Source organism: Falco punctatus (genome assembly GCF_963210335.1).
Source record: "Falco punctatus genome assembly, chromosome: 4".
NCBI lineage: Eukaryota > Metazoa > Chordata > Aves > Falconiformes > Falconidae > Falco > Falco punctatus.
In genome coordinates this window covers 24,969,071-24,980,920 of record NC_137583.1, presented here as the reverse complement: position 1 = coordinate 24,980,920, position 11,850 = coordinate 24,969,071, and the positions used below count along the sequence as shown (strand labels likewise).

General features: G+C 45.3%; 2 protein-coding genes across 7 annotated transcripts in view; both read left to right on the top strand.

Annotated features, from left to right (window-relative positions):
- Positions 1 to 49: 49 nt before the first annotated feature.
- UQCC4 (ubiquinol-cytochrome c reductase complex assembly factor 4) lies at positions 50 to 1,027 on the top strand. The gene is made up of 2 exons (XM_080387670.1): positions 50 to 177; positions 245 to 1,027. Exons 1-2 carry the CDS (start codon positions 152 to 154, stop codon positions 588 to 590), a joined length of 372 nt encoding a protein of 123 aa, XP_080243796.1. The 5' UTR covers positions 50 to 151; the 3' UTR covers positions 591 to 1,027.
- Positions 1,028 to 1,156: 129 nt separating this feature from the next.
- Positions 1,157 to 11,850, top strand: part of UNKL (unk like zinc finger) — a 60,666-nt gene continuing 49,972 nt past the window's right edge. For 3 of the 6 annotated variants that reach the window (XM_080387578.1, XM_080387579.1, XM_080387577.1), the window contains exons 1-3: positions 1,157 to 2,458; positions 4,611 to 4,820; positions 11,234 to 11,410. In XM_080387578.1, coding sequence (XP_080243704.1) covers positions 2,094 to 2,458; positions 4,611 to 4,820; positions 11,234 to 11,410 — 752 coding nt within the window. In that variant the 5' untranslated portion in view covers positions 1,157 to 2,093. The other 3 variants (XM_080387581.1, XM_080387580.1, XM_080387582.1) reach the window with 3 other exon arrangements.

Here is an 11,850-nt window from a genome sequence, read left to right as displayed (position 1 = left end):
CCGCCCCGGCCCGGGCCGCACACACACACCCCACACCACCCGCGCCGGTCCAGGCAGGCAGCCCCGCGCCGGTCCAGGCGGGCCGCCCGCCGTGTGACCCCGCTGCTGCCGTCACCTCCGGTTCCGGCTGCGGCGGCGGCCGGCGACCGCCATGAGCTGGGCGCTCGGCCGCTGGCGGTGAGGTGGGGGCGTGGGGCCGGGGTGGCGGCCGCCGCTCCGCGCTCTGACCCGTGTGTCTTTGCAGGGTGCGGCGGCCCCTGCGCCTGCCGGACCCCCGGCGGTGGCTGGCGCGGCGGCGGGACCCGGAGGGCGCGGAGGCGGAGGGCGGGGTGGCCATCCCCTTCTCTGCCAGCAAGGCCAGCCCGCGGGTGTGGAGCGTCAGCCAGTCCATGGGGAGCGACCACGAGCGGCCGTGGGTGAAGGTGCTGCCGCTCAGCCTGCTGGGCTCCGCGCTGCTGCTCTGGTGCGCGCTCAGGGAGGAAACCGAGATCGACCAGCGGCTGGAAGCGATTTTCTCCGGTCAGAGCGCGGAGCCGCTGGACGTGGCCCGAGAGAGCCACGCAGCCCCGCAGCCGCGGGGGGGGCAGTGAGGGCGGGAGCGCGGCCGCGGTGCCGGTGCTGCCGGGAGGTGGCTGCCGTTGCCCTCCGCGCTGCCAGCCAGCCCGCCCGCCGCCGTGGCTCGCAGGCGCCAGCCCTGCCGGTGCCGCGTTCGGTGCCGGCCCTAACGCAGCGATTCACACTGGCAGCGCCAGGAGTAGCTTCCTCGTGCGTTGCACGGTGGGGATGAGCGGGATGTACTGCTGCACATCAACGTGCCTTTGAAGATACGTTTCATACAACCCATCTCTTTTCCATGGATCGTGTCTCTTAGATGCACGGTGTATTAAACTATGAAAGCTGTAAGCCTGTAAAATTGCCACTGAGGGTGACCTTCATTTGACATGTTGCGAGGCACAGAGTCTGTTCAGCTTCTATTGAAGACAACTGTAAATGTATGATTCATTAATACAGGATTCTTTTGTGTCCTGATTATTATTATTTTTTAATTCTACTAAATAATGTAGAAATTGCCACCTTCAACCCCTTCTTGCTCATGAGTGATTGCTTTCTGGACTGAAGTTTTTAGGCATGGCTGATCGAGGTGGTCATTGTTGGTAGAGGTTCTTGAAGGGAATCAAAGCAATTGGCTTGCACCGCACTGGGGAACAAACCCCTGGTTTTGCTGAACAATCTAGTATGGAGTTGTTTGTACAGATTCATATATATTCAGACTTGGACGCTTGAGACTTCTTGGAGAGGAAGACTCAAAGCTACTAATACGATTTAGTCCCCTTCAAAGGTAGAGGCATTTTTTTTCTTACTCTGAATTTTCAAGTGTAAAAATGCAAAACTCTGTGCCATTAAAATTCCCAAATTTGGCCGAAAGACAAAACGCCCCACAAAAACGAAGAAACCATGCACGGCAGCTCTATCGCTGCAGGCCGGAGCTGCAGGAGCTGACCTAGCGTGCACCTCTGTGGCTCCCCACCTTGCCGCAGGGCACCTGCGGCTGTGACGTGTGGAATTAAACCCTGTAACTCAGGATAGGTTATAAAGCAGGCATGTGTAATTCACCGGCGGGCATCAGGGTGGATAATTCCAAAAGTACCTGCTGCCCCGACTTCTTTGTGCAGGTGTTATTTAAAGTATACGTTTATACATATTCAATAGATGCCCGAGAATAGGTTGGATTAGGATAATTAGTCTACCGAGAAGTCATTAACATAAATTTCGTCCCATTTGCACTTGCGCACTGTCTCCTGGTGGTGCTCGCGGGGGTCGTTGAGGATGAAGGCATAGGAGTCTCCCTCGCTCAGAACTTTTCACCTTCGCTCTTCGCGCAGACTCAGTCGTGTCTTGAGGTTTTTTTCAAACCATAAAACAGGAGAGGTCCAGTTTTCCTATCTCAAGGTACTGATGTTCGCATACCGGTGTCGTCTTATCGGCACACAGAGCATCCCAGGTTCACCTTATCAGTACAGAGGGCCCCGGGACCGGGCCTAATTTGCAAAGTCATACTGTGAAGCTCCTCACCTCATTTGCCAAGTCACACTATGAAACTCCTTTTTGTACACACAATGAGAGTTTTAATTATTCTAAGTTTTCCATATCCTGTTAATCTAGTTATTTCTAAGCATTCTATCAGCTGTCCCGGATGGTGGCCGGCGAGTGGTCGCCGCTGGGCGGGCGCTGCCGCACGGTGCGTGATTCCCTGGGATTCGGCGCTTGCAGCGCGCTGCGAGCGGGGGGCGGGCGGCGGAGCGGCCCCGGGGTGCGGTGACGGCCCGGCCGAGCCGCCGCCCGGAGCCGCTGTTCCCGCCTTGCCGGAGGGGCTGGAGCTGCCCTTGCGAGGCCGTGACAGGCGGTTAATGAAGAGCCCCCGCCTGCGGAACTGCTCTCGTCGTCCCTTGCTTGTAAGGTGCTGGAAACTCGCAAACGGTTTGTCTGCGGCGTCTCGTTACAGGGCAGGGGGCAGCTCCGCGCGCTGACCCCCCCAGACACACTGACACCTCACCACCACCCTCAGGCCTTGGAGGGGCCATGCCGTGCGGTCCCGCTTCTGGCCGGGACAGGGGGTACGGAGGAGCCCCGCGGGTAGGGGCGGCCGTGCCGGAGCCCCGGAGCGGGGGGGCCCGGGGCCCGTGTCGTACGGCTCGCGCGCTGCTGCCGGGGCGGGCCGGGTCCGCGCCTGCGCCGTGCTGACCGACGGGGAAGATGCCGTCGGTTTCGAAAGCAGTGTCGCGGGGCGGCTGGGCCGGCGGGTCCCCGCAGACCGAGCAGCCGACACATTATACGTAGGTACCGCGTCTCGGCGACGCCCTGCACCCCGAGAACCGGCGCCATGCGGGGGGTGGGGAGCCGCAGGGCCCGGGCTGAGGGCCCGTCCGTGTGCCAGGCCTGCTCCGCGCGGCCTCCTGCGCCAGCGGCTCCGTGCGGGGGCTCCGGGCCGCCCCCGCCGCGGGAAGGAAGGCGCGCTCCGGCCCGGCCAGGCGGAGGGCCCGGGCTCGGCTGGCTGCAGCGCGCCTGCGGCCGGTTGCGCGCCTGCGGCCCGCGCTGTCCCCCGCGGCGTCCCGGGACCGCCTTCCCCGCGCCGTGACAGGGGTCGTTCCGCCTCCGCCGGGTGCTGCACGGCCCGTCTCGGCGCCAGCCTCACCCCCAGGCCGCGGGACGTTGCCGTGGTAATTTTTGCGGCGCCCCCCGTGCGGAAAGACAGCCCTGCGCGCTCGCCATCCCCTGCCGCCCCTCCGCCTTCTGACACGCTCTGTAGGGTCCCTGCCGCTCCCCAGCACTGGTGACAGCCCCTCTCCTGCAGGACCGTGTGCTCCCCGCAAATGCAGAATAATTTATCACGGAACTGTGGCATCCCTTCGCTCACACCGCCTTGTCGTCACTTCTGTAGTGCCAGGTTTCCTGCACTAGAACGCAGCCACTTACCCAGACACTGCTACAGCCCCTCCTGCAGCCCTTAACGGCCAAAAATTCTATACTGTATTATTTATACTTTTTTCCCCTCCCTACTGTCCTGGATAATTCAGAAATTCTTCTCTAAACTCAGATGTGCTCCACAACTCTGTGTAATTACATCCCCTGTGTGCCACTTTCAACACCTGAGAACAAAAATGTGCACTTTATTCTTTAAAGTCCTTCCCTTTGCCTGCACCCTTAGCTCCCCTGCAGCCTGTCACACGTTCCGTGTCCTATTAGAAACCTCTGTGAGCTCTGAAGTTCTGCAGAGCTCCAGTATTGCCCTTCTTTTGCAAATACTCCATGAATTTAGCAATGTAATGAACTTGCTAATTGGCTAATAGACATATAAACTGAGGCAGGGGAGATGCTGGTTTATGTCCTTTGACACCTGCTGCAGCAGTGTCCACCTGGTATGATGTCCATAGCCTGTGGAAAGAAGTACCAGCCTTCCTCAGCAGCCTCTGTGCCCTGCATGCTGCTGGCGAGGGGTGGTCTCACTAGCTCCTAGGTAACCATCAAAGACCACAGACTGTCCCAGCACAAATGTCACAGTTGCTAAAGCAAGTTTGCTGAAGTTCTCTCTTGGCCCTTGGTAATAACCTTCATAAAGCTCTTTTGACCATCTAGCCTTTTATATAGCTTGACCACATTCTGGGAATGTTGTGATTGAGGACTAATGTTTAAATTAGATGTTGTGTTTAGCTAAAATAGCCTGTGTAGGACTATTTGGTGTGGTAGCAAGCAATAGGAATGGTCATTCACGTAACTTGTTGGATTTATAATCTCTGTTGGGTGGTTACTAGCACAATATTCTCAATACTGTGCTTTTTAAATTAATGTATATATTTGACTTTAGTTACAAAACATAGTATAATTTGCCAGGCATTCCACTGTATTTTATTAGTAATGCATCTGTCATAAAAAATAAAGTCACTTGTATTCAACAGCTAAATAGTAAATTGTGCATAGGAGCTAAAACTGTATGCAGGTACAGTTGTACAATTTTTCATGGGCTGTGTGCGCTGAATTGTCAAGTGCCCTGTTAATACTGTAAAAATGTGCCTCCAATAAGATAAACTTGTAACACAGTTTAATTTTTTTAGGTATCTAAAGGAATTTAGGACAGAGCAGTGCCCCCTATTTTTGCAGCACAAGTGTACCCAGCACAGACCATTTACCTGTTTTCATTGGCATTTCCTAAATCAGCGTCGTCGTAGACCTATACGAAGGCGTGATGGGACTTTTAACTACAGTCCAGATGTTTATTGTACAAAATATGATGAGACTACAGGAATCTGCCCAGATGGAGATGAGTAAGTGATTTCTTTCAGTCCTAGGTGTTTATAGTATTATCAATGACATTAAGGAAAAATGCTAATTTCTCCTTAGTGAAAATGATCGATAGAATCCTGCTGCAGTTTATTGGAAAACACATTTCTATAAGTGATTTCTCAATTTTTGGCACATACATTTTTATATAAGCATGTATTCTTTAGGCTATCATAGAGTTAGAAGTATGATTTTGCATTTTGATGATCTTTAAAGCATAACACAAGAAAGTAGTGTTCTGCTAGTATTGTTCCTGCACTTTTGTGCTGGTATTGTTGCTTTTTTTTCTTTTTTTCAGTTGTGCTTCCTTTTTCTCTTGACAGCTAGGTGCAAATTGTACTGTATAGAGGTGGTTTCAAGATTTTAAACTTATGTAAGTTTTCTGAAGAATGATGGGTAGTGGAGGAGAATGACTGTTTCATGATACTTCTAGTGAGAACAAGCAAAGGAGTTTGGTGATAGTTGTATGGCTAGCCTGTCTGTGTGCATTTCCATGTACGTGTGTCTCTTCTAGGTGAGGCCTACAGAGGGTCTTCAGTAAACTTGGGGAGGGGTAGAAGTTTTACAGAGATGGAAATGAGCAAATGGTATGGTTAGCAGGCATACGGAGGGGGACTGGGCATGTTGTGGTCATGTCAGAGGAGCTTCATCTGCACTGATGGAAGCAAGGAAGGACTTCTGACAAAAAATATGCAGGAGAACAGCCAGGAAGTATGTAGTTTCTGCTAGTTACCTGTTTTAAAACATTGAAGATTAATTATTTTGGTTACTATATTGCAGAGCAGAACTTGTCCCAGATCAGGTATCTTTTGTGTTACAGGCTGTAGTAACAGAAGAAAAAAGTGGATTTTTCCCAGAGGCTTCAGAAACTGAACAGAGATAAGGGAAGGTAAACAGCAAAAATGCACTGGGCAGCATGACAATTTTGAGTACCAAGCTTAAGTGATATAAACAGCAAAAAATGACTCTGAGGGATGATTTAAAAGAGAACAATTTAGTTACCTTTCCAGGTGTTTGTAAAGCATTCCTGCCCATCCTGGGGCAGTGTGGGCAGTTCTTTGAAAATCAACAGATGAGGATAATGGATGCTTTTGTATGTCATGGATTGGTTGGCAACAAAAATTGACCTTTCATGATTGAGTGATAGATACTGATTCTAAAGGAGAAAAAAGGAAGCCATGTTTTAAAAGGGTATTAGCTGGACAAGATTGAATCGTTAGAAGCAAGTAGTAAGAGAAAATATTTCAATAACTGAGATGTGAGATGGAAACCTTTTTCCTGCAATTGGATTGGAAGAGTTGTCCCCACCAGCTGCTGAAGGTTAGGAGCCTAATGGTTAGAAGCCTAAATGACAAACAGGGTGGTTGTATTGTCTGGTATAATGGAAGTGCAGAGGACTTGGCAGAAGTAAGACCAGTAGTGGGATTCGTACCTCTGGTTTAGCCTGTTGTGCTTACAGTTTGAATTAAATCAGTAGGTTTAGGAGCTATTGGCAAAGGGGTGGTAGTTTTCAGGTTTGTTTTTTGAGGTGAAATTGCCCAGACATAGAAGAGTAAGAGCAGGGACTGAGGCTGGAGTCCTGTAAGCCCTCACCAGAGGCATAAAAGGATGTTGAAGCTGGAAGATAAAGCTCCAGGAGGGATTGAGAGGAAAGCGTAAAGGTAACTGAATTCCCATAAACAAGGAGAACAGTGTTTCAAGGGGAGAAAACTGAGTAAAACAGACAGTAAATTAAGAAAATGAAGACAGATGCAAGCGGAGAAAATGGAGCCTGATTTCTTTGGCTCAGTTATAAGGTGAAATTATCAGAGACATTTGTGAGAAGAGTTTCAGCTGAACTGTGGAGACCTTGTTTTAGTTCTGATCCTGAGAACTGGTGGCTAGAAATGGCTGTCAGCTCTTGTGAGTTGATAGCTGATTGAAGTTAAGGTGGAAGAGAAGAGGCATACAGGGCAAAGAGTTGGGAGAGGCAAGGGAGGTCAAAGGTAACTTTCTTACTGGTAGGTGATGCTGGAGCATGTTGGTAGTGGCAGGAGAAAAAAAAAGGAGGGAAATGCCAACATTTCTGAGGACATGCTTACAGTGTGGCAGCTTTCCTGTTTCAGAACTCAGCAAAAGATTATTTTTTGACCCTGGTTTGTCTTCTGCCTAAAATTTAGTCTTTTATTTGGAGCAACTTCAGATTCTTGTAGAAATAGGTTATAACCGGTAGTGTCAGGACACCTTTGTTTTAAGCTATCTGTGCAACGTGTTGGTACTTTTTTAGCTTTTATCTATGTCTCTGTTCCTCTGTTTTGCTTGTCTGAATACACCGTTAGGTTAATGCAGCCTGTGAGTTGATACAGCGCTAGTGGGAAAGGTAGAGTGATGACACCCATAAGGGTTCTCAGGAACATACTTTCAAGAAAGTTGAAGTAGAAATTGTTGGTTTCACCAAGGCTTGACTGTGGTATATCTTTCCAAAGTTAAACTTGGAATGAAAGGAAGCCCAAAAAATGTAAAGCTGTTTAGAAAAGGGCTTTTCTAAGGGTAACAAATTACAACAATCTGTTCTAAGGAAAGGCCTGTGAGAAAGAGTAGATTACTTGCAGAGTTAGGAGCATATATTTTGAGCATTGAATAGTGTTCCTCCCAATTTCACAAGGGAGAAGAGAATTGATACTTTTTTAAAATCTGATGTGTTTTTCAGCCATTTCAGTCAACTGCAATGTCAGATTCTAAATTAGAAGATTATTTTGCATATGTTAGTATCTGTAAAGGAAGTCTGCTCTAAGTGAATGAATTACAGAAGCCTACTACAGAAGAGCACTTCAAGTAATCATAGGAAAAAATGTTAGTGCTTCAAGGTTGAGCAGAAGTAGAACTATGTAGTTGTTTTCATACACTTAAGAACATCTAGCATTACCCTTTACACTGGAACTGTTTTATTCTTAAAGGATATTTTTGGAATGTTTATGATGTGAATTAAGAAGAGTGTGAAAAGGAAAAACTACATTTCAGTAACCAGTTAACCTTTTATGTTTTTGTGAATATATGTTCTGTTTCATGATACATACATCTACTGACTTTGAATGATGCTTTTACTTTGTGAGATCTGGATACAGAAAACAAGGGTGATTTTAATAGTTGGATGTTGTGTGTAGACTTCAATAATGGAAAAATACAGAGTAAGTAATGTTGTTTACTGATTCATGTTTACCAAGTCAGGATTCTGTCCAGTTATTTTAAACTGGGAGATGGTGTAGAAATATGGACCATGTAATAGATTTATTATTCTGCCTGGAAAGTTGTGGGTTTTTTTTAATAAAAATATTTGTTCCTAAGAAATAAGTGATGTGTGAACAACCTTAGTACCAAACTGTGGTACATGAGAACAAGTTCATCAGTTTGCTGCCATGTAATCTGATGATAATTAGCCATTTTAAATAAAAGACTAGTCTTGTTTAAAACTGTATTACAATGGTTTATGCTCCATTCCATTAATAAAGTGAAGGTAAGATCTAACAACCCTCTAGTTCAGGGGTCCTCAAACTACGGCCCACAGGCCAGATACGGCCCCCCAGGGTCCTCAATCCGGCCCCTGGTATTTACAGACACCCCCCCACCGGGGGTTGGGGGAGGAAACCAAGCAGCCGCAGATGACCTCCTGCCCCTTCATCCGCACCAGCCCCCTGTTTAAAAAGTTTGAGGACCCCTGGTGTAGTTAATTAAAGGCTAAGTAGAACATCTGTTCTGTGGGTGTTTCAGCGCATTGACTTGGTTTGATAATATGCGTAAGTACTATCTGCTATTCTAAAACCTGCTTTTGTTAGGGGCTTTTGCCTTTCTGACTAATGATTCTGTGATGACCTACAGCTGATCAAGATGTCTGTGGTTAATAGCATATGTATTATTGTGGTACTGTATGATTAACACACTTTTATGTAAAACATACACATGCAAAATTGATGCCATCATTTCTGCTCTTTGAGGTTTGCATGCTGTTTAGTCCCCCTCGGTTACCTTTACAACTAGCCCTTTAGTAGTTCTTTACAAGTCTTAGGCAAAATTCAGCTAACAAACTGTCCCAGTCATGCTAGATCACCTCATTAAAGCACTCTGTTATTTTCTGGATGAGGACTTCACCTCTTACGGGAGTCTTTAGGCAGCTGGCAAAATGTGCAGTAGGAAAACTGTGTTTTCAATAAAATTCAGATTTCATTAGTCATTGATGGCACAAGTATTGAGTCTTAGGGCAAACAAACCTAGGTTTAATTCAGCAGAAGAGTCTGGTGACACAGTTTATATTTCTTCCCCAGCTTGTTTTTGGAATGTGTTGTCTTTTTGTGGGGAAAATTGTGACCTGGGTATTTTTCCCTCTGTCACATTGCATACAAGTTGTGGCTAGCTTGTGTGACAAGCTATGTCTTATTGTCTTATGTTCCATTGAATTGTCTTTTTTTTTTTTGTCTTTCCATTGAACAGTTATTTAAAAAAATGGATGGCTTTAACTTTTTTTTTTTTTTTTGACCTCCACTGATAAGAGGATTTTGTTAGGGAAAAATTGCAGATATTTAAGCAAAAATGTTTGCCCTCTGATAAGGAACCATGGACTTAGAGACAAGCAACGAGATGTAAACACCTGTACAGCTCTTGCATGGAAGATAAAACGTTTAATTCTTGTTTTCAAAAGGAACAAGCAAACAATTAGATGAAAATGGAGGCATGAACTTTATGCATAAGAACATGACAGAGTATTCATTCATCTTTGTGAGATGTGCATGTATGAGTGAAAGATTAGAGTTTGTAATTGAGTCCACTGGGAAAATGGAAACATTTGACCACTGCAAAGATTCTGCTAGTGGTGGGACAGTTAGCAATAACAAAAATACAGCCTCAGATGGCGTTTCCTCTTGTTTAGAGTTCCGTACAGGACTAGTGCTGGCAAAAGTATCTGATTGACTCTTGTGAGTTTTCTCATTTTTTCCATATTGGTAGCAATCCTAGAACAGGAGGGCTGCATCAGTGATATTCACACATCAAAAAGAATTTCTCACAAAGTTCCTATGAGGCACTGTAACGGACCCAGCAAAGACCGCATCCCATGTAGAGCCGAGAAGTGTGGAAGAGCTGCTTTCAGATCCCGACTGCAGACTGTGTTCCATCTTACACTGACAAGATGAGAGATAGCGCTGAATTTGGCATACCTAGTCTTCCCACTAATTAATTCTGTTGGTATTTAAAGAGATAGGTACAAATCACTACCTGCAGCCCATTTGTCATCGTTAACAGAATGCTGGTTTTAGATTCCTACCAGGAAGCTACTTGTTTCTCAGAAATCATAAACAATATCAATTCCTAGAAGTCAGCACAAGCTGCAGGTGTTCAGCACAGCAGGAACAATACATGGTTTTGATGTAAATATGTGAATACCAGACTTGTAAGTATTTGCAAACAGTTGCATTTGTTTAGTCTGGTTTCTAAATAACCTTTTTTGAATATAGTAAATAGTGCTTACGCCAGCATAAAGTCTTGTGAGTGTTAAAGTCTATTTAGTGCTTTGCTATTCTCCCTCCATTCAAATTAGTATTTCTGTGGGACTTTTGATTTGTTGCTCTGTATCATTCACTTAAGCTTTTTGGTGCAGTTTCTTTTTACTTTGGGGTGGGGGAAGGTAGTTTTTGGAGATAAGTATTTTTTCAAAACCAGCAGAGACCAAAATTAATTACACTGAAATAAAGTGGGAGAGAACAGACATCCCTGTGCATATATTTTTGTGTGTTTTTTTAAATTTGTTTACTATTGGTAGTTGGAATTATAATCCACACGTGATGCTAGCCATTTTAAAGTACAGACTGTAACTCACATAGTTCTGTCTGAGAAACAGTTAGTATATATGATCAAAGGTGTACTGCCGATATAAAAGTTGTTCTCTGTCTTTTAATAGAAGAGTCATTTTAGATATCCCCTGAGATTGTTCTGTAAGTTCCATGACAATAAAGAGCAGGCAGGAAAAAAACAATCATGCTTCAAGTACCCCTTGATTTTAGATGATAACATTAAAAAAAACCCAACTTGTACCTATTAGTGTAGAAGTTATTTGAGCTTGTATCAGTATGGAAGATGTTGTTCCTTAGCTCAGCTGGTATTGTTGCTTACAGGGGTGCTTGCTAGATTTATTAATAAAATCTCTGTGAGCCAGCCTGCTATAAATTCTTCTAACTTTAGCAGAGACTAAGAAATAATGTTTTTCATTTTGAAGCTGATTTGTGATGGTGGTGTGTTTGGGACAATTTTTGTTTTACAGTCCTGCAAAGTTACTGTTAAAAGTTAGTAAGAGCTAGAGCATAATTCAGAATTACATTAGTAAAAACAAAACTCAAAGCAGTGGTCTAACTTTCCTCTTTCTATTACGTAGTTGCCCTTACCTGCATCGAACAACAGGGGATACAGAAAGGAAGTACCATCTCAGATATTACAAGACTGGAACATGCATTCATGAAACAGATGCCCGGGGTCACTGTGTGAAGAATGGAATTCACTGTGCCTTTGCTCATGGTCCACATGACCTTAGACCACCAGTGTATGATATAAGGTAGTCTTGTTTCAAATTCTTCAGCCTAATTAACAGGAAATACCATGTCTGTTATCACTGCATACCAGAAAATGAAAAATATACTTGTTTCTGTAACTAAACATAAGAATACAGTTCACTGTGTATCATGATAGCAGATAGAAGCCCACTGGGAAATAAAAATACTAAAGTTTTGTAACTTGCAATTTCAAGAGCTGTATATATAATTCTTATGACTGATAAAAAGACCAGATACTCTGCCTTTTGTCATTTATGCCTTGTAAATTTGTGTGTGGTTTTTACATTCACAAGTTTATGATTTTGTGTAAGCCATCTTTCAGGTTTTCAGCTTGCATGTTTGATATTTTGCCTACTGACGTTGCAGGTTTTTTAATTATGTTGTATTTTTTCATGTATAGGGTATCAGTATTCTGCCTCTGCAACTGTATAATCAAGTTATT